Source organism: Drosophila santomea, chromosome 3R (genome assembly GCF_016746245.2).
Source record: "Drosophila santomea strain STO CAGO 1482 chromosome 3R, Prin_Dsan_1.1, whole genome shotgun sequence".
Taxonomy (NCBI): Eukaryota; Metazoa; Arthropoda; class Insecta; order Diptera; family Drosophilidae; genus Drosophila; species Drosophila santomea.
In genome coordinates, this window is record NC_053019.2 from 18,134,596 (window position 1) to 18,155,537 (window position 20,942).

The 20,942-nt window shown below is 45.0% G+C and overlaps 7 protein-coding genes across 10 annotated transcripts; 4 read left to right on the forward strand and 3 right to left on the reverse strand.

Moving 5' to 3' along the window:
• Positions 1–1,046: 1,046 nt before the first annotated feature.
• Positions 1,047–7,007, reverse strand: LOC120454327 (transcription elongation regulator 1). 2 transcript variants are annotated; one of them, XM_039639530.2, is made up of 8 exons: positions 6,710–7,004; positions 5,156–6,642; positions 4,747–5,080; positions 4,425–4,575; positions 2,209–2,607; positions 1,790–2,154; positions 1,395–1,724; positions 1,047–1,300 (listed from the first exon to the last, which is right to left on the reverse strand). In XM_039639530.2, the coding sequence occupies exons 1-8, from the start codon at positions 6,895–6,897 to the stop codon at positions 1,174–1,176; spliced, it is 3,381 nt and encodes a 1,126-aa protein (XP_039495464.1). In that variant the 5' UTR covers positions 6,898–7,004; the 3' UTR covers positions 1,047–1,173. The 2 variants fall into 2 exon arrangements, with proteins under 2 accessions (XP_039495464.1, XP_039495465.1); XM_039639531.1 differs by lacking the exons at positions 1,047–1,300; positions 1,395–1,724; positions 1,790–2,154; positions 2,209–2,607 and adding exons at positions 3,485–3,758; positions 3,879–4,123 and having other exon boundaries at positions 6,710–7,007.
• A 328-nt stretch (positions 7,008–7,335) lies between these two features.
• Positions 7,336–9,313, forward strand: LOC120451869. Its single transcript, XM_039635876.1, has one exon. It carries the CDS (start codon positions 7,392–7,394, stop codon positions 9,264–9,266), a length of 1,875 nt encoding a protein of 624 aa, XP_039491810.1. The 5' UTR covers positions 7,336–7,391; the 3' UTR covers positions 9,267–9,313.
• Positions 9,314–9,496: 183 nt separating this feature from the next.
• Positions 9,497–12,367, reverse strand: LOC120451868 (carnitine O-acetyltransferase). Of its 3 annotated transcripts, none has more exons than XM_039635872.2 (5): positions 12,199–12,367; positions 11,679–11,757; positions 10,550–11,616; positions 10,246–10,494; positions 9,497–10,187 (listed from the first exon to the last, which is right to left on the reverse strand). In XM_039635872.2, exons 1-5 carry the CDS (start codon positions 12,228–12,230, stop codon positions 9,626–9,628), a joined length of 1,989 nt encoding a protein of 662 aa, XP_039491806.1. In that variant the 5' UTR covers positions 12,231–12,367; the 3' UTR covers positions 9,497–9,625. The 3 variants fall into 3 exon arrangements, with proteins under 3 accessions (XP_039491806.1, XP_039491808.1, XP_039491807.1); XM_039635874.1 differs by lacking the exon at positions 12,199–12,367 and adding an exon at positions 12,135–12,153; XM_039635873.1 differs by lacking the exon at positions 12,199–12,367 and adding an exon at positions 11,837–11,979.
• Positions 12,368–13,177: 810 nt separating this feature from the next.
• LOC120453556 lies at positions 13,178–15,378 on the forward strand. The gene is made up of 3 exons (XM_039638309.2): positions 13,178–13,425; positions 13,819–14,213; positions 14,374–15,378. Exons 1-3 carry the CDS (start codon positions 13,210–13,212, stop codon positions 15,272–15,274), a joined length of 1,512 nt encoding a protein of 503 aa, XP_039494243.1. The 5' UTR covers positions 13,178–13,209; the 3' UTR covers positions 15,275–15,378.
• A 158-nt stretch (positions 15,379–15,536) lies between these two features.
• Positions 15,537–16,200, forward strand: LOC120452117 (kunitz-type serine protease inhibitor homolog dendrotoxin I). The gene is made up of 2 exons (XM_039636195.2): positions 15,537–15,942; positions 16,004–16,200. Exons 1-2 carry the CDS (start codon positions 15,858–15,860, stop codon positions 16,195–16,197), a joined length of 279 nt encoding a protein of 92 aa, XP_039492129.1. The 5' UTR covers positions 15,537–15,857; the 3' UTR covers positions 16,198–16,200.
• A 65-nt stretch (positions 16,201–16,265) lies between these two features.
• Positions 16,266–18,198, reverse strand: LOC120452116. The gene is made up of 2 exons (XM_039636194.1): positions 17,976–18,198; positions 16,266–17,916 (listed from the first exon to the last, which is right to left on the reverse strand). The coding sequence occupies exons 1-2, from the start codon at positions 18,108–18,110 to the stop codon at positions 16,414–16,416; spliced, it is 1,638 nt and encodes a 545-aa protein (XP_039492128.1). The 5' UTR covers positions 18,111–18,198; the 3' UTR covers positions 16,266–16,413.
• Positions 18,199–18,432: 234 nt separating this feature from the next.
• On the forward strand, positions 18,433–20,597 carry LOC120452115 (general transcription factor IIF subunit 1). The gene is made up of 4 exons (XM_039636192.1): positions 18,433–18,591; positions 18,660–19,582; positions 19,668–20,249; positions 20,317–20,597. The coding sequence occupies exons 1-4, from the start codon at positions 18,568–18,570 to the stop codon at positions 20,516–20,518; spliced, it is 1,731 nt and encodes a 576-aa protein (XP_039492126.1). The 5' UTR covers positions 18,433–18,567; the 3' UTR covers positions 20,519–20,597.
• Positions 20,598–20,942: the final 345 nt, after the last annotated feature.

Sequence of the window (20,942 nt, forward strand, 5' to 3'; positions counted from 1 at the left end):
AGAGTGCAACGTTCGATCGTGAGCCATGATGAAATGAAAACCAGTTACTTTGTGCCTAACCGAAACAGAAAAATGAAATCAATAAGAACAACAACAAGTAAATATTATACAGATAGTATCTAGCAGTTGTAGTGTAACATAGAGAATCCAAATTTTTAGAACGTATAGAACAGTCAACTAAAACACCAGCTAAAATAGATAGATGCTTGAGTGGGTACGTGTATATTGATTGGACGGGTGCTGAATGGATGGAAAGAAAACCGATTACTTACTTTCTTTTATTTCAAATATTAATAGTAACTAGACTTATTTATTGTAGAATTTTTTAATCGTGTTTAATTTTAATAAATATTTTTCATATGAATTGGGCATTTTAAAGAATAGAACTGCACAAAATTGAAATACATGAATCCCAAATTATTTCAACTTTATTAATTGAGCGAAATTGGTTTTAAATATTTAGAGTTCTTGTCAACAATCTAAATATTTTTTGACTAATCTATTAGTTAGATTAGTAACCTAAAGGGTGAAGGTGTTCAATTGAAGCCTTTTGTAACATCCAAAGCCTGCATGATTAATCATAAAGCGCAAACTGTCACGCTATATAACGATCGTAGGGGTGTATTAGGTTAGTTAAGCTCGTCCTGATATGTTATAACAGCAAAACCAGAGACTTTATACAAACGAGAGGAAAAAGATTTGTTTGCAACAATGGGGAGACATTATTTTCAATATTAGTTCCTACTACTACACTTTCTATATGGATGGAAGGAAGTCTGGCTTTGAAACGAATAACATAAAGGATTATTGTATTTGTATTTGTATTTATTTTAAGGCATTAGAAAACTCGGCTACAGTGCAGTAAGAATGTGTATTAAACAATAACGGTCACGTTTAGGCGAACCGATGAATGGGTAAACAAGAACATATAGAATTATATAGAATGGCAAAAACAAAAGTTATAATAAGATAAATACATAGATGAAATCACAACTCTATCATAACATATAAATGATTAATAAATATTTATGAATGAAAAGCAGTTATTTGTCACTTTCAAATTGCTTTAATGTGTGTATTTTATTCAATTAAAATATTCGAAGTTGTTGAACTCCGGCTTAGTACAATAATTTAATTGTTATGGTTAAATTGATTAGTTCTTTTATACTGCCACTACTTGTTGCGGCGCGTTGACTCTGAAGCTGTGGGTGGTGGCGGCGGGCCGCGTTTGTTGAGCTCCTCCAAAAAGCCGAGCACAATAGTGCTCCTCTCCTCCTCCATGTGATCGAGCACCAAATAGCTAGAAGAATAACAGAATTAGATACAAAATCGGCTTAAGTTATCGTAATTTTGGCAAAACTAAAAACCTCATTTTTGTTCCATTGTCTTCTTACCGCTTATCGTTCTTTAAAATGTCCTGAATCTCCTTGAAATGGTTTGGATTTTCTTTGATGAGATCGCTGCTCTTGTGAGTAATAAATTTGCACTCTTGCAGGAGTTCCCGAAGAGAAGTCTTCGCTGTCATCGTTTTATCTTTAATATAGTCGCGGAATTCACGCTCGCCCTTGTCCGAATTGTATTTAAGGTAACGCGGATCCTCTTTGATCTGTTTCTTAATCTCTTTCCAAGTGCTAGTAAGCTGCAGAGTGCTAATCTCGTCGAGCATTTCGCGGAATCGCTCCCGCTTCTTCTTCATCAGATTGTCAATGTGCTCGTTGAATTTTCTGTAATTGTATTATATTTATTTTAATTTATTTTACTTTAATTTTAAGTAATGTTAATGTGTTACCGCTCGCGATCCTCGCGGTCGAGGCTTTCTATTAGTTCCCAGCGATGGTCCTTTCGCAGTTGTCGCTTGACCTCCTTCCACGTGAAGTCCGGCGTCCGCACCAAATCTGTTAACAAAGCAGTGAAGTGACCAATGCACTCCTCGCGCATGTGATGCTCGCGTTCCTTGTCCCGATCCCTCAAATGACCAGCTAGGGTTCGCTGCACCTCCTTCTCTCGTTCCCGAATACTCTGCTCCACCCTTAGCTTCTTCTCGCGTTCCTTCTGCTTTTGCTCGGCCTCGCTCTCCCGTTGGCGGACCAACTCGCTGTCGTCGCTACCAGCTCGCTCTTCCCTATCTGACTCCCCATGATGCTCACCCTCCTCCTATAAAATACAGCAATAAATATATAAACATGCATAGGGCTATTATTGATTTACCGGAGTGGTATCTCGTTTCTTGCTTTTCTCCGATTTGCTTTTTTCCTCCTTGATTTTATCCTTCTCTTTGGATGACTTGCGCTCGCGGTCCTTGTCTCTCGAACGGCTACGTCCTCGATCCTTCCGACCCTTGTCCTTATCCTTTTCCTTATCCTTCTCCCTCCGATCTGACTTGCGTTCACGATGTCGCTCTCGTTCGCGTTGCTCACGCATCTCCCGCTCCTTCCGCTTCTCCTCCTTCATAATGTGCAGGTAATCCTCGAAGTACTCCTCCCGGTACATGGAGTCCACTACACGGTAGCGGTGGTCCGACTCAAACTTCTTTTTGATGTCGTACCACCTGGTGTGGCGCTCGATGTCGTGACGTTCCCGTAGCATATCCAAAAAGTCCTTGCGGATCTAGAGTTTTTTAAGTGTATGTGAAAGGAATGTTCACATGACAGGCATGCGGAAGAGAAGAGAAATGCCACATAGAGATCGAATTAGAGGTCTGGAATTGATGCGGTTTCACTTAACGTTCTATACTTAATTGTCTAACTTAACACTTAAGACTACTGTTTATTAAGCTATTGAACATAGTTACACGATTTGTGCCTGGAAGAGAGGGTGTTTGATTAGAGATTTGAGACGTTGCTAAAAGAGAACGTTGGGTTAGTTCAAGTCCTGCCGGCTAAGAGAACATGGAAAAGACTCAATCGAACGAAACACGGACAAGTTAGGAACTCTTGAAATATATAATCTTCATGCTTGCTCATACATTTTTTGCTATTTTAGGTTTAGAAAGCGCGAAGTTCATACGGGCAGTCGGATGTCGGAAATGTTTTCTTCTACTCGTTACATATCTTTCAACAAATTTCAACATGTTACTCCACGAATAACAGGTATATTATTACAAATGCATAACAGCTAACGGACTTTCTATACCCTTTAATTAGTTTCTCTATTCGTTAGCAGGCCTTGATGTTCAGACTTCAGCATGGCCGAAGGGTACAATAGTCGATAGGTCTACAGTAAAATAATGGTATATAATATGGTATAATATGGGCAATAAGCCTTCCAGCGACTTGAGCCGCTGCCTAAACCTGCCAGAGCAAAGAACTGGATATCATGGCTTTGGAATATCAATTGTCTTTGGTCTGTGCAGGTGGGATCGGGCTGAGTTCGGTTCCTTGGGCTTGCCTCTGTCAGGTGACAAACTGCTCTGAGTGTGTACATTATTTGTAAAACAAAACAAAAATAGTGGGTTAATTAAATTAAGTATTATTCATACTGTTTGCTTAGCGCCGCAGACACCTGCACACGAATTGCAGTCGCTCGGGATCTCTGGAACAATCTCTCATTGCATGCTTCCTGCTCGGTGGCATCCCTCCGAGAGCCCATCGCGTACTTCAAACTTCATCACTCATGATCCCAATGCCAATTACATCATCGCAACATCCTCTTCTTCACATCACATCACATCGAATAAAACATCCGAGGGGCGACGTGGGGCGTAGGGCGGGAAGTGGAAATCACACCAACGATTATCAGGTAATTTTCAGTTTGGCAACCTTTCGATAGTTTTGTTTTTATTGTTTTTTTATAATGGTTTTTTTTTTATTCCAAATTTGTCTCTTATTGCAGAAAAACAAATTTTAATGCTTTTGCTTGTTATGTTTCAAGTAACTCACCACACAGATTGCAAACATGTGCGTGGTCAAGTAGATCAGTGGACGGCGATGGCAGACGGCGGGCGGAATAGACTGTCGAGGGTGTTGTACAGGTGGTTCTCGATGCTGTTGCTGTTGATGTTCTTGTTGTTGTTGTTGTTGTTGTTGTTGTTGTTGTTGTTGTTGTTGTTGTTGTTGTTGTTGTTGTTGTTGTGTATTTTGGTGTTTTGGGTGGTGCATTTGTGCTGTAACCTGCTAGCTAGTGGCTAAGTTATCGGGTGGCAAACCACCGGGAACCCAACACGTTCAGGGATAATACAATCGATCAGGGTTCGGATTCAGATTCGGTTTCGGTTTCGTTTTCATTTTCAGTTTGGTTTGTTTCGGTTTCGATTCACACGTTGTTTGTTTATGGTTTAAAAGTTAACAGAAAATCAATCACATTATGTAAATACGTTTGGCATACGGTTAAGTTATTAAATATATATAAAGATATGCGTTTATGTTTAAACATCGAGATACGTAAGGTGATGGGGTCTCAGGTGCTCGAGCATACCCTAAGCCTACCTGCTCTTTTTTCAGCTGCTTGTCTTCCTTTTCACGGCGGCGCACCTCCACGATGTACTCGTTGAACAGACTCTCCCGTTCGCGGACCTTTTCGATGGCCCGATACCGTTCTTCCTTGGCGTTCCTCTGGCTGAACTCCGAGAATGAGGACCTGCGAGAGTTTGGAATTTAAAGTTTTTACAAGAACGTTTCATAGACAGTTACGGATGAAACTAAAAATAAACTAATCTCTTCTGAACACTCTCAACTAAAAATGTAATAATGTGGGATAATAATCCGACCCAGTAAAATAAAAAGGAGGAACAACGCTAGCAATACTCACTTTCCATGCAGCCTGGCTTCTTCCATTAGGCTGCGGAAGTCCTCCCGCTTCTGGCGCATCTTGTTCCGCTTCTCCTTACGCTCCTCCTCGGCCCGATCCTTCACATACTTTTCAAATACCTGTTTGCGTTCCTTCGAAGTTAGCAGAAGATACCGCGGATCGAACACGATCTTGTGAAGCTCCTTCTCCCAAGTGCTGAAAGCCGATACATCCTTCTCCCGAAGCATTTCCTTAAACTGGGTGACGCGCATTTCCAAGGGTACTAGGGCCCGCTCCTTGGCCGCCCGCTGCTCAGCCTCCAGGGCGGCATCCTCTGCCCGCTTTGACTTTGAAACTGATATTGGAAATAGTGTAAGAGAAAATAAAAGTGAATTAGGTTCAGTTTAGTTTAAAACAGGCCGTGTCTTACTCATTCGCACTCGTTTCGTTGGCACCTCTTCCACACTAGACTCAGACTCGGTGCGTATCTTGATAACCTCATCGTCGTCATCATCATCCGCATCCACCTTTTGCACCTGCTCCAGTTGTTGGGCCTGAACTTGGGTTTGAGCCGGCTCTTGTGTTGCCTCCTCGCCGGATTTTTGATCGGCTTCAGCCGACTTCTCCTGTGGAGTCTTCAATTGCTCCGGACGCTCGTTTACCGCCTTGTCAACATCCTCACGATTCATCAAATCCTCGGGGCGATCCCAAACCGAAGTCCTAGTCGATGGATTATAGAAGAAGACGCGGGAATCTCCAGTCCATACAACACACCATGGCGTTCCAGCGATAGGCGTACTTGTCACTGGTCGACTTTTGTCCGTTTGCTTGGCTGAGACCGCAGCCCTCTTCTGCTCCTCCTCCTTTTTTCGCTTCTCTTCCGCCGCCTTCTTAGCCTCTTTCTCCAAAGCAGCTGCTTGCGCAGCCTTGGTGTTTTCCGAATTCGCTTTCATGGCTGCAGCAGCAGCCGCAAAAGCGGCATGCGGATCAAATCCTGGCGGCGCTGATCCCGGTGGCATATGCATCATAGGATTGGGTAGCAAGTGTGGTGGTAGTCCAGACGGAGCTGTTGTCACAGCGGGCGCCACTCCCGAGTGGGCAGCCATGCGAGCGGCCTCCATGTCCCTCAGCGCCTGCGGTTTCTCCCAGACACTCTCCCCTCGACCAGCGTGAAAATAGTACGGTCTTCCATCGGGCGCACGATGCTCTGACCACTCGGCTGCTCGTGCTATAACCGCCGGATCGATTACACCCGGCTTGATGATAAGTGATTTAGCTGGCTTGTCTTGCATATGCTGCTGTTGCTGCCAAGGTGGCATGCCCACGCCCCATGGCGCTCCAGCTGGTGCCGGTCCTCCAGGAAATCCGTAAGCTGGAGGCGGCATACAAAACGGCGGCTGCCCAAACCCAGGTGGCGCCTGCATTCCAGGTGGCTGGAACATTGGTGGTGGCTGTTGGCGCACATTTGGTGGCGGCTGGGAAAGCAACGGCGCTGCCGCATTTGGTGGAGGCTGGCTCATCAGGTGCGGCGGCGGTTGCGAAGTGAGATGTGATGACACTGCCGAAATCTCGCCAGGCGTCTCGGCTACCTTGGCTTCCGTTTTGGCTGCCTGGGCAGGTCGCTTGGCCATCTCCTCCACCTCCGTCTGGGTCATTATCTTAACAGCGGGCCCATCCGGTCGAGACCAGGTGGTTTCCCTAGTTACCGCATGGTAATAATAGGAACGACCGTCCTCCGCCTTGGTTTCCACCCAAATTTCCGGGGGTCCAGTGACGCCATTTGCTCCAGAAGGAGCTTGCTGCGACTGCTGCTGTTTCGGCGGTTGCTGCTGCTGTTGTTGCTGCTGCTGCAGCGCCTGCTGCTGTGCTGTGTGCTCTCCAATGGGACGACCACTAAACGCATTGAAGGGTTTGCTCCTGTAATTTGGCCAAGGTAAAATAACATAATAGAACTAAAGCACCAGGTTTTTTCATCACTACGCACCAATGGGCCTCGTTGGGTTTTTCCTTGACTATAGCAACGCCATTATTTGAAGTCTCCTGGCTGGCGCTACTACTACCACTGCCGTTTCCATTGAGACCGACTTCTGGTGGAGTTTCCCTCGCCTCCGCCTTGCTAATCGGCGAATTGGCGCGATCACTATCCATGCTCTCCTCTAAGCTCACATCCATGGCACACAGATCTAACTGTACGCAATCTCTAACTTTCCGTTTACAATTTTCTGAAAATTTTCTGCACTTTTCTGCCGCTAGAGATGTAAATACAACCCAGTGTACTCGATAAGTAGTTTAGTTATCGAATAAAAAAGGCCAGGTGGCAACACACGAAGATCGTTGCCAGACCGGTGCTGAATGAATTTTTTTAAACACAACTAATGGGAATATAATATTATTTATATAAATTTTATTTATTTTAAATAGTAAATTTCTAAATTATGAGGAATAAAAAAAGTTTACACATGTAGCTCATTTATTATTATCGAATTTTAGTGATTCCTAGCGCGACCTGTGATCACTGAAAGCGAAATGTGAAAAATAATGTGAATCGATAATAGCAAGGAGAGTATCGCTATTGGCAAATCTCTGGAAATATCGATATCACGAAAAGCCGCCGCCGCCTTTTGTTCCAGCCCCATAGTAAACACGTGCAGTTGTGTTTTGTTGCAATGGGAAAAGTGCGGAAAGTAAAAACGCGCACGCCGTCCGGCGTGGACACCTCGGTGGAAATTGACTTAGAATCGGCGGGTGAAGCGGAGGGTCTCGGACCTATCGAGGCGATTTGCGTGCACCTGCAGCAAGCGGACGTGGAGGAAAAGCTGAACGGACTGCACTCCTTTGCTGTGCTGGCCCTGCGAAAGGAGAAGGTATCCGAAATACGCGACAGCGAGTTGGTCCGGATTGCGGCCCCCCTGCTGTGCGATAAGGAGAACGCTATCCGGAATGCGGCGGCAGGTGCCTTTCGCAATCTCTCGGTGTTTGGCACGGAGGTGTGCGATTTCCTCGTGGACAACGACATTCTGACCGCCCTGCTGACTCTGGTCAGTAGCTATGATCTGACTAAAAATGGATTTGAGAACGAACTGCATGCGGACACCTTCCAGCAAGCAATCCATCTGCTACGAAATCTGTGCGAGAGCTCGCCCACCGCTACAGAAGCCCTAAACCAGGCAAACTTCCTTGCCAGCCTGCTGATGGGCTTCGACTACAAGAAGTTTGGCCTTGAAGTTGCCATTTCAGTTGCACAACTCGTACTGGTGGTGTCGGAAAACAACTCCAGCTCGTGGAACGTCCTGGCCAGCAGTAACATACTACCTGAGCTTCTTGTGGTTCCCACAGAAAGTCACGCACAGCTCTACCTAAACGCCTTGGCCGCTGGTATCTTGTGCAATGTCCCCGCCTGCGCGGCAGCACACACTCGGGAAATCCTAAACAGTCTGGACAAACTACTATCCATTGATCCACAGGCCCAGCTGCAGAGCTGCAAGGCGGAAATTCAAAATGCAAAGTCGAAGAACGAGGCACCCGTGCTGGAAATTTCTATGGAGACGGAGGAGATGACGGAAACGCAGAGTACCAATCAGTCTAAGCCAAACCAATGCGATGCCGAAGTAGCACTCAAAAACATAGAGCACTTGCTAGATGCCCAGCGCCTGGTGGCGGAGATAATTACCAACCTGGGCTCCAGCGATGAACAGAGCAACTGGGATACGGATAGCGAGCAGTCTGAGTCTGAGAGCGTGGCCGATTACGATATGGAGGACGAGACGGCGGACAGTGGATCAGGAGGACTGCCCGCCAACTTCTTGGAGACCATTAAACAAAACAAAGTGATCGAGAAATTGTGGCAAAAGGCTCAACCACTGCAGCCAGCTGTGGAGAATCTTGTGTCCCAGCATGAAAATATCAAGGAGAAAGTGGCAAAATTAAGAGTGTCCTACTTGATTTGCCTCCAGAACCTATCCAATGTGCTGCCTCTTGAGGATTTGGGTGGCTGCGGCAACATCTATAACATGTGGATGATCTTGGGGCAACAAGCCTTCAGGGGCAGCGAAGATGCAGCCGTTATGGAGGCCATTACGTCGCTAATGCGCTCCTCGCTGAGTTTGCTCAAGTCTCGCAAGGATCTTTTTAGCCAGATGACCGAGAACGACCTGAACATGATTATTGAGGGGGCGAGCAAGTGCACAGATATAAATATCCGCGTTAACTGGAACCGCATGCTGGGCACGCTGGGTTCTCTGCTCTCAGAGCCTCTGGTTAAGGCAATAGTGCTCTTCCTATTGACTTATTGTGCCCAGGAAGATGACCTGTGGGCTCTATCTGAAGGACTCGACGCGCTAATGGACATTTTTGCCGTAGACGACTGGCCGCAGATCATCGCGGAGTTGGAGATGTGCGATCGTGTCCAGGCACTAGAGGAGTTGTTCAAGTCAAAGGTGCGGCAACAACGACGGGAGCTCAAGGAGCGACGAGCCACAGTGCAAACAGTGAAGACGAATTTTTCACGCTTTGTTTTCTATCTTAAAAAGAACTGTAAATAATAAATTAACCCGACTACTAATTTAGTTTCGAAGAAACTAAACAAAAATACGATCAGTTTTTAATATGCCATACGTTGTACATATGTAGAACGAGATGCACAACAAAGTTGCAGGAAAAATCGGTTAAAATCGTTAACTTTCCAATTGTCGAGCTTTTTTATTTCCTATTAAAATCGGCTTCCTTTGGGGACTTTTTGAAAAATATTGCATTTGTCTTAAATAGTAAACAGTTTTTAATTTATAAAAGGCAAGTAACATTTTAGTTTTATTCCAGTGCAAAGCCTTCCGTCTTTTGAGCGAACATTAGTCAAATCATTCAAAGTTTAATCTCTGATAAATTTCATTATTCTGGAACATTTCTACAACTTCGACTTAGTCTCAGGCGGGTTCTTCTCCAAAACATTCTTCATTTCGAAAAAGGATTGCTCGAGTGTCTGGGCGAACTTCAAGTGATCTGTTATTGGACAATGGCGCCAAGCAGATATGGCCAATATGATGTCATTATCACGTGGATTATAGCAGCATGCATAACCATCGTCAGTCGCCGGGCCGTATCCCATGAATGCATCGTATTTGGTGGCTACCTGTGAGGTGGACATGCGGAAGTGACTCGACTTGACAAAGCCTGGCGACTTGAAGAACTCGGGAATTGGCTTGCTATGCTCCAGAGCCATCAGCTTCAGTCCGAGCAGGTGACGATCAACACCCTTCCCCTGAAGAGCCAGCTTAGCATACGTCTGATGAGACACCACTGCCTCACGAAGCTTAGCGGCGCGTTCCTGGTCGGTAACATTTGGGTTCTGCATCGCGCGGGCAAAGGCCAATGATTCGTTTGAGCAAGAGCGAATGGTTTCGGTTCGTCCGCCATCGAATATGCGCAAGTGCGCCGACTCATATTGAGCAGGTGGTTCCGCGTGCATTCTGTACGTAAACGTAAATGTATTTGGGCATATGAAAATCATTTAGCGAATCTAGTTACTTGTAGAAGGCGAGCTGCAGCGCCATTTGAACAAAGCTGTCCGGACCCAAACGCTGTTTTTTTATGAAATCCTTTCCAAAGCCGTTGAATTTGAGAACCTTCATTTGGAGAGCAGCGGCGAGTTTATCCACGTTTTCCTGGGCGACGTTCAATGATTTCTCTAGACTTTTGTTACTCAACGAAAAGTGTATTTTCTGTGCCGGGATAAAGTCCTTTGAGCCGCTTTGCCCAAAGTTAGGGTCTTCCTTCCTGAAATCATATGAATGTCAGTTACTTTGAACCGTATGTGCATCATTCAACATACATCTTTTGCACCACGTAGTCCATCATCATCGCAATGGGCTGGCCCTCAGCCGGCGAGTGCTCATAGGTGAATCCAACGTTTCCATTGGGGTTCACCACCAGCTGAATAGTCTTGTCCATCCAGCGGTTGCCGCTGTTGATCTTGCTGCCACTGCCATGGATCAGCGATAGAATAAGCTCGTCGGCCTCTTCGCCTTCTTTTAGCGTGGTGCCCTCATCGAGTGAGACGGTGAACAGAGCACCCTGAATGGTCTTAAGGGCATCCCTGTTGCCGGGAGTCTCGGCCAGATTTTCGTAGGCTTCCGCCCAGTTGTCCCTGGAGTCGGTGGTTAGAATACCATAGGGAATTCCCACTTTCGTTTCCTTCAACACGACATTCTCCAGTTGAGCAGCTAGATATGGAGCAGCAATGAGCTTTCCCTCGTTACTGTATATCTTCAGTTGGTAGAAGTGATTCTTGTAGATCACCACCACATAATCGGATTCGGGATTGTATACGATATCGTCGGTACCCCTTTTGGGAATCCGACATGTGCCGAATACTTTGCCAAACTGGCTGTTGTCCAACTCGTTCTTGCCCATTTTAACGATCGGAATTTTATTGGCGTGCACCATGTCGTTGAATTCGACCAGTCCATAAATAACCCTGGCTGTATAGTCCACGAATTCACGTGAGTTCCTGAAGTTTTGCTTGGGGAAGGTCATGCCGGGACTCACGAACACGGTGACTGGATCACGATAGGTCAAATAGGCAGCCTTCAGCCAGCGGTGGGCCAACCAATTCTTCTCCTTGCTGCCGGTGCTTTCCAGAAGCAGCTGCAGTTCGCGTCCCTGCTTTTGCAAAAACTCGGTGGTGATGCCCTTTTGCTGTTGAAACTCCTCCGGTGTCAGCAGCGGTTCCACAGTGGTCATGAAGCGGTTCAGCGTTTCTTCCAGCGGTAGGACGTGGTATTTCAGCAGACTCGGCTGCTCCAAGGGTATGGTCTTCTGGGCGGTGCTGTAGCTGCTGGCGGGCAGCACATTTTTGGCGATACCATTTGGAGACTGCTGGGCCAAGGAGTTCTTGGTCTGGAATTTAAATGAGATATGTTAGATATGTACTATACGCATTCCAGCATATGGAGCAGTACCAAATTCCACAAAAGCTTTCCATTGCCACGAAACTTCATCTCGGCGTCGCGTTTGTCAAGGATTCTCTCAGACGTTGTGCTGCAAAACATAGAAATTGTATTTTCGGGTTACAATTGGAGTTCAAACACCTGAGTTCCGCCTGCGGCACTAAATTAACCTTTGATATTTGTACATAATCTAGTTCTGGCTATAAGGAGCGAGATAAACCAATAGCCACGATTAGCAGCCCGCGGAGGAGGCAAGTGCAAGCAAAACGGCAGTTGCCAGTCAACTGGCCATCGAAAGAGCAATCCACGTAAGCAGAAGGGTGGAGGCGGAGGTGGAGTGGAGGTGGAGGTGGAGTGGAGCCCAACTTAACTGCTATCAGCGACCGGTTTATTTACTTTCGCTCTTTCAATGGCGCGTCTCTTGATATCCACACCTTGCGACATTTGTGCGAAATACATGCAGCTCACCATCTATATACTTTTTATGCAATCCCTTATTGGGATATTCCTTAAGTAAGGAATTTATGTTCACCTTGCTCTTGTTTTGCTCCACTTAATTATCATCTAAAGATTCTGTATATGCATGTACAAAGTACATTGTACATATGTTCAAATCAAAACAAGAACAGCTGTTTTCTTATAGCAACAAGTAAAATTCTTATAGCAACAACAATGGACATCAATCAATGAATATTGAAAACAGTTAAAATCTAATATTTAGTATTTAAGTATTGCTTAAGTTTACAATATATGTTCATATGTTTATGATAAGCATGAGTAAGTTTTCTAAAAACTATCGATGTTTTTTCCATCTCTAGCATTAATAATAAAAAAAGTAGGGGTGCTCTTTGAAGAAAAAATATTTTGGGGAACTTTCAGTTTTACCTCTACTTACATGAGATAATGCGAAATCGTTCAAACTTTTTTAACGCGAACAAATTTTTTAATTTAAATCTTACATTTTATTTGAGGAATGCAAGGAATGTAAAATACTTCTAACAAATTCCTATATTTTTATAAAATGTATCAAACTATAGATAAATTGATTAATCTGCAAAGAAATTTGTTAATTTAAAACTTAAATTTTATTTGAGGAATGCAAATTTAAAAAGGAATGTAAAAAACTTTTAACAAATACCTCTATTTGTATAAAAAGTATCAAACTATAAATAAAATGATTAATCTGCAAAGAAATTTGTTAATTTAAAACTTAAATTTTATTTGAGGAATGCAAATTTAAAAAGGAATGTAAAAAACTTTTAACAAATTACTCTATTTGTATAAAAAGTATCAAACTATAAATAAAATTATTAATTTACAAAAAAAGGTGTTAATTTAAATCTTTAATTTTATGTGAAAAATGAAAATTTAAAAAAGAATGTTTAAAACTTCTATATAACTATAAATAAAATAATTAATCTGCAAAAAATTATACCATTGGTTTTGCTCTATGATTTGATCCTTGCAAATTGTGATTTCACAGTGCGATTCGTTTGGTATAAGTTTTGAAAAACGTTAATACGCCACGGTCTCTGGATGAGAAATGTTGGTCCTTCTTCTCCTGATTGCCAGTTCTTTGGCCATTCAAACGGCAGCCACTACGACACCAAGTCCCGCGGTCACCGAAGCTGGTGATGCAGCTCCTGCAGGATCTCAAAATGAGGCGGTGCCAGGAAAGAGCTCCTCTGAAACATCGCAATACTGCGAACGCTCCTTGTGCCACCAGGACCTCAAGCATGTGGCTTGCAACACAACAGCCGTGAGTTACCAATCTAAAATGCCTGCCACGTGATAAATAACCAAATAACTTAAATTAATATATTTTTTGTTCACATAGTAAATTGTTGAAAGAAAGCCAAATAGTAATAGAAAGATTTTTCACTTTCACTCTCAGACAATTTATTATTTTGGAAGTGAGTGATTCTATTTTTAAAAAGAACGCGTTTATATATACTTTCGTTAAAAAATGTCATGTTTAAGCTATATTATTATTATAATATACATATCTTATAATATATTATAATATATCTATATTATCTATAGATATCTATCTATCTATATACATATCTTATAATATATAATAATATATCTATATTATTTTGTGTTTCCAAAAAGCCCTTTATTCCTATCTTTAAACCAAAAATATTTTCAGGATCTGCACGACAAGTGCTCTCTAGACGCTGAGATCCTAGAGATGACGCCAAAAATTGAAAAATTTCTACTGAGGCGTTTCAATGAGTTGAGGGATAGCGTGGCCAAGGGAGGATTCAACGGATTGAGTCCTGCTAGCCGTATGGGCACCTTGAAGTGGAACTCGGAACTGGCCTACCTAGCTTCCTTCAATGTGAAGGATTGTGTCCTGAGGCACGACGAGTGCCGCAACACGAACTTCACACAAAACGCTGGCCAGACGGTTGGCTATCGAGGCATTAGAGGAAAAGTCCCAGAGCTGGAGGACATCCTTAGGGACATCATAGGGGTGTGGATGCGGGAGAACGCCGGCACTTCGATGGTGAACATCATGAAATATAACGACCTAGAAGATGGGTGAGTACTAATTGCCGAAGAAATACGGATGGCTTTTCGCGCCCAAAAAATATATTGTTTGTTTTGAACACTTTTAAACACTATAAGGCTTCGCTGGCAAATCTCCAAGTTGATATAAGCCTTCATAATGTATTTCTATTTCAATTTCTATTTCCATTAGGTCGCCGAAGTACAACTTCATACAGATCGTGTTGGAGAACGCCGAATTTGTGGGCTGCGCCATCGTTCAGCAGTCCCGGAACGGCTGGTTTCAGACGTTCTTCACGTGCAACTATGGCCACGCCCCCGTGGTGGGTGAGCCCGTCTACGAGTCCGGGCAACAGGCGGCGGAGAACTGCAAGTCCGGAGTAAACCCGAAATATGTACATCTCTGTGCGGAGTCCGAGGTCTACAAACAGGTGACTCCCAGCGGAGGAAATGCGTCAGATGCCGAAGTTAAAGCGAGAACTTTTGGGAAACGAGACTTTGTCATGCTCAACAGCGAAACCGATGAAGCCAATCCACCAGTAGTACAACCTAGAACTGAAGCTGAAGGAGGAGCGCCGGCACCAGCAGCCGATGGAGCAGCACCGCCGGCCGCCGCTCCAGCAGCCGAGGGAGGTGCAGCTCCTCCTGCAGAAGCGGGAACCACTCCAGCAGCCGAAGGTGCAGCGCCCGAAGTCACTCCAGTGGCTGGAGAAGCTCCCGCTACCGCACCACCAGCAGCTGGAGGGACACCCGGTTCCGGATCACCGGCAGGGGAAGAAGCTCATGTCGAAGGGCTACTGGAACCCAAGCCGACGCCCCTAGAGAAGGCTGCGCTGCAGAAGAAATTCGCCCGGTTCCTGGCGCTGATGAAGCGGGCTGAGATGTTTCATGGTCGCCGCAAGATCGTGGTCATATCCAGCAATCACGAGGTGGAAGATGACCGCGTGCAGCAAGAAGGCGGGCAAGCCGATTCAACTAATAGCACCATGGAAAGCGCTCCCTCCAGCCGCAGTGGAATAATGACCAGGTCGAGAAGTAGCCATGGTCGCAGGCGAAGTTCCTATTGGGCTCCGCAATGGGTAGCAATACCTTGAAGTGCTATACCCAAGTGCAATTCCTAGTGTATCCTGATTGTATGATAAAGTCAAATGTTTTAAATTATATTGAAACATAATAAAAAAAATTGCACAATCTTAAATTGTAGCCTTGGTGTAAGTTGGATTCGATGATTCGAAACAAGAATATATATGGAATAGAAAATATTCCTCGAATTAGTAATACATTTTAATATATTTAATATGTATTAATGTGCCCAATTAACATTTTTGTATACAGCATTTTTGTTGAAATCATATTTACGCTTAGCACAAGTGTTTTTGCCCTGACACAAAATCAATAAGATTAAGCAAAAGATCGATCTCGCAGCTTTGTTTTGAGCTGAAAATGGAAAGTTTTGGGAAAAACAAAAAATTATTTCCTTAAAGCAACTATCCTACATCTTACGACATTGAAAAGCCCTTTTTATACCATTATCTGATCGCCTAAAAATATTTAACAATAGATTTCATTGTGAAGATGTTTTTTACTCGTTCTGGAGAACTGGTAAATCTGTTGACAGACCCGCCTATATAAGCCCATCATATTACAGATCAGAACAAATCAAGTCGACCCTCCAAAATGAAGTTACTTTTGGTTCTAGCTTGCGTTGTCCTCTGCGCTTCTCTCGCTTATGCCCAGAACCGCTGCGATGGACGTCCTAGCGGTATGTTTAATAATAGCATTTAGTAACTATACATTCATAACTCATATTCACATTCACACAGGGCGCCAGAATTGCGTCGGTGGCAAGAATGAAGGACGTGGGGGTGGAAGTTGCCACAGAACTGCCATGGACGAAATGTGGTACTATAACCAGAGATCCGGAAAGTGCCTCAAGATGAAGTACCTCGGATGTGGTGGCAACCAAAACCGCTACTGCTCCTTAAGACACTGTCAAAGATCGTGCCCAAGAACTTAAATGTCTTCATTGATCCTCTGCCAAATTAAAATGCAGCCTATACTTACAGCAAATGCAAAAAAATAATGTGCTCTTTGAAAGAAAGATATTTATGAGAAGGGAGGTACAAGTATCTATCATTAGCATAAAATAAAGAACTTGGCATCCTACGAATATTGTACACATGTGAATAATTCGCCAAAGTTATGAACCGACTTAACTTTAGCTAGACGATACCTAAGGCTTTTCACGTTGCAACGCCTTCCAGATTGCATTCATTCGCATGTGCCCGTCTCGCAGATGGTTCAGCATGGCTTCAACGGTCCCTTCGACTGGCTTTCTTACTCCGGCTCTCCGGCAAGCGGCTATGTGTCTTTCATAACGCCATTTGCTTCGAAACACTCTGTCACAGTGATCGCACACAGCTTGCTCGCCCTGATCGTCCCCGTCATCGGATCCGGCGTCATCCGCCATGGCCGCTTGACTGGACTTATTGGGACTGGCCCACATGGGCTCCGGCTTGATAAGCAGCTGCGTCTTGTTTTTACGCTGCAGCTCCTCCTGGTGGTTGTAGCGAATGTGGTTGAGGATCTTTGAGGTGCTGGTCTTAGTGCGATCGCAGAGTGTGCACTTGAGATAGGAGCGGTAAGGCAGATGCTTAAAGCAGTGCTTCTGCAGTTGTGAGCGCATAGTCGTTGGTTGCACCTCACGGCACTGCAGGCACATGGCCTTGCGCCCAGACTCCAGGATCTTAAAACTGTTCTCGATGATGTGCTCAAAGTCGTGTTTCTTGAACACGTGTGCTCGCCATCCGTCCATCGAGGCAATCTCTTTGCCGCATTTTGGACACAAGTACGAAATGAGCTTCGTGAGGCCGTTGGTGGACATTTCCGTGTCGGAGTCGCGGCTGGGTGTCGTTGACAGGCGCCGTCGTTTAGCCGGTTGACTTACTGGGTCTGATTTCATTTCCTTTTTTAACTGGGCCACTTCCTCCTTGCCGAGTGCATCGATTTCGATGATGACCACCTCTTGATTTCCTTGCTGCAGTTGCGCCTCGTCTTGAGGCCGCTTCTCGTCAGCTTTTACGTTGCCGGTGGTGGCGCCATCCTCAAAAAATTCCTTGCACAGAGCATCCAACTCGTCATCATACTTTGGCACCTCATCCTTCTCCTTTTCCTTGCGCACGATGTCCTCGTAGGCATTCAAACACCGGTCTAGATTCTGCTCGCTGACATTTGAAATGGTCTTAGTGGTGTTTACAGGAGCCGCTTGTGCTGACACTGGCCGTGTTGGAGACTTTTCCAATTCTGTGTTCAGATCAATGTCCATCAGCGCCTTTTGCAGCAGGTCATTTTGCTTTCTGTTCCCAGAACCTTTGGGACGCCCTCGAGGCCTCGGAACCGTCGGCTTCTCTGCATTTCCAGCCGGTGCAGATGCAGTAGTGGTTTTTGTCTGCTGCCGCTTCATTTGACGCAGCTTGTTCTCGTACTTCTCGATCTCCCGCATGTGCGTGTCTAGTAGGTGGACATTCAGAGCCCGGCGCCGCGTGTATGCCATCCGGCAGTGCACGCACCGGTAGGTCTCACTGTGTTCCAGGTGCATGAAGTAGTGGTACTGCAACAGGGCGATTGTCTTGTGCGCGTTTTCCACCCACTTGAAGCACAGCTGGCACTCGTGGAAGCGCTCGTCGATTTGAATGAAGTTGAAGTCCGAGTACGTCTTCTTTAGATAATCGTGTTTCTGTAGGCGTATTACAAACCATTATTAGCATGATTTAGATAAAACAAACTGCAACTTGCCGTGTTCAGATGCTGTCGCCATTCAGCCTGAGTGCGGAAGGCCTTGCCGCATTCCGGACATATGTAAACCATGTGCGCCTCCAGACGCGCATTCAGTCTGCTTTGCTCATCCGAGAGTGTCACGTTCCGTGACATTTTTTCTAAAATTTTAGCCACCAACTGCAATTGAAATGCAAACAAACAAACTCAAGCACTTCCAGAATTTATCGTCATTGGCTTTGCCAGTTATCGCTTGCCGAAGAAGAGATGATCGATAACCGTGACTGTCACCGTTTTCGGTTGTCACGGTATTTTGTTGGAACAAATAATTAAGAATATTTAAATACCTTGTACAGTTTTGATTATGCAATCTAATTATATTTACTTTTTCAATTTTTTTTTGTATCAAAATCTTTTGGAATAATTACAATTTACCCCTCCAAATATACGATATAATTCTTACGATAAATACATGCACCAGAGTTATCGGGTATCACTAGAAAATCCAACTTTTTCGCCCGCGCCGCGAATTGGAAGAGTTTGGAAAAGTGTAAAATATCCAGTTATAAGCAACATATGATAACATCCTAGAGTCGTAGCGGAACCATAAGCCATGTCGAGTGCGTCCAAGTCGACGGTAAGTCTTTTCCATGCCGCTTCCGGCGCCAACACACTAATTTACGGACTTTGCTTGACTTTATGCAGCCGAGCGCTGCTAGCGGGAGCTCCACGTCCGCAGCTGCCGCCGCCGCCGCAGCCTCCGTAACGTCAGGATCCGCCTCGTCCTCCGCTAACGTGCAGGAGTTCAAGATCCGTGTGCCCAAGATGCCCAAGAAGCACCATGTGATGCGGTTCAACGCGACGCTTAATGTGGATTTCGCGCAGTGGCGAAATGTGAAACTAGAGCGGGAGAACAACATGAAGGAGTTCCGGGGCATGGAGGAGGATCAGCCCAAGTTCGGTGCCGGATCGGAGTACAATCGAGATCAGCGCGAGGAAGCGCGCCGCAAAAAGTTCGGCATTATAGCGAGAAAGTACCGTCCGGAGGCGCAGCCTTGGATCCTAAAAGTGGGTGGCAAGACGGGAAAGAAGTTCAAAGGCATCCGCGAGGGCGGTGTAGGCGAGAATGCGGCTTTTTATGTGTTCACCCATGCACCAGACGGCGCCATTGAGGCATACCCCTTGACTGAGTGGTACAACTTCCAGCCTATTCAACGCTACAAATCTCTGTCGGCAGAGGAAGCTGAACAGGAATTTGGTCGCCGCAAAAAAGTGATGAACTACTTCTCCCTCATGTTGCGAAAGCGTCTGCGCGGCGATGAGGAAGAGGAACAGGATCCGGAGGAGGCTAAGCTTATAAAGGCAGCCACCAAAAAATCCAAGGAGCTCAAGATCACTGACATGGATGAATGGATTGATTCCGAGGATGAGTCGGATTCGGAAGACGAGGAGGATAAAAAGAAGAAGGAGCAGGAAGACAGCGACGATGGCAAGTCCAAGGGTAAAGGCAAGAAGGGCGCAGACAAGAAAAAGAAAAAACGGGACGTTGATGATGAAGCCTTCGAGGAGTCGGACGATGGTGACGAGGAGGGCAGGGAAATGGACTACGACACCAGCTCCAGTGAAGAGTATGTGCCGCTAACGATTAATAATTTAGATAAAACTGCAATACAATGTGGACCGCAACTACTTATTTCGTATTCCCTATTTTAGCGAACCAGATCCAGAAGCAAAGGTGGACAAGGACATGAAAGGCGTGGCGGAGGAAGATGCGCTTCGCAAGCTGCTTACCTCCGATGAAGAGGAGGAGGACGAGAAGAAGTCTGATGAGTCGGACAAGGAAGATGGCGACGGCGAGAAGAAAAAGAAGGAGAAGGGCAAGGACGAGGGCTCCAAGGACAAAAAGAAGAAGAAACCCTCCAAAGAAGACAAGAAGGGCAAGTCGAATGGCAGCGGCGACTCGTCCACCGACTTCAGCTCTGACAGCACAGACTCCGAGGACGACCTCAGCAATGGACCGCCCAAGAAGAAGGTTGTTTCCAAGGAGAAAGACAAGGAAAAGGAAAAAGAGAGCGCTGCGAGCAGCAAGGCTTCCACCAGCAGCAGTAATGCTAATAAATCTCGCTCGGCCACGCCAACGCTCTCGACGGATGCCAGCAAGCGCAAGATGAACAGCTTGCCCAGCGATCTCACCGGCTCAGACACAAGCAACAGTCCCACCAGCACGCCAGCAAAGAGGCCCAAGAACGAGATTAGCACATCGCTGCCCACTTCCTTCTCTGGCGGCAAAGTAGAGTGAGTAAAGCCATACATCCATACAGGAATTCCTTATCATCCTTATCCTTATTTAATTTACTTGAAGGGACTACGGAATTACCGAGGAGGCGGTGCGTCGGTACCTTAAGCGCAAGCCCCTGACAGCAACCGAGCTGCTCACAAAGTTCAAGAACAAGAAGACTCCCGTCTCCAGTGACCGTTTGGTCGAGACCATGACGAAAATCCTAAAGAAGATAAATCCTGTCAAGCACACCATCCAGGGGAAAATGTATCTCTGGATCAAGTAGCCTGCAGTCATGTGATTTTAATGTTTCGCAACTGAAATGCATTATTGTTCAACACAAAATATAAACGCACCACTGAAAATCTGTTATTTTAATTGGGTTAACTCAAAAAGTAAACATTATTGTGCACAGAAACTGATTTAAATAAACGGTTGAAAATCAAATCCGTGGTTTTTAGTGGTACTTTAAATAGAATCTCAAGAACTCGTTCTAATAAGATGAGAAACGCTAGTTACTATTTGTGTATGTTAACTATTTTCTTTAATAGCCGGGCACATTTACGATTTAAAACATTTCCTCAGAAATCTGGATTTGAATTTATTTTCGATTTTGTTTACGTTCGTATAGGGATGGAAGTTTCTTGGTAATATACTTATTCGATACTTCCCGAAATATGAAAATAATCGATGTAAGAAAACATCGCCTA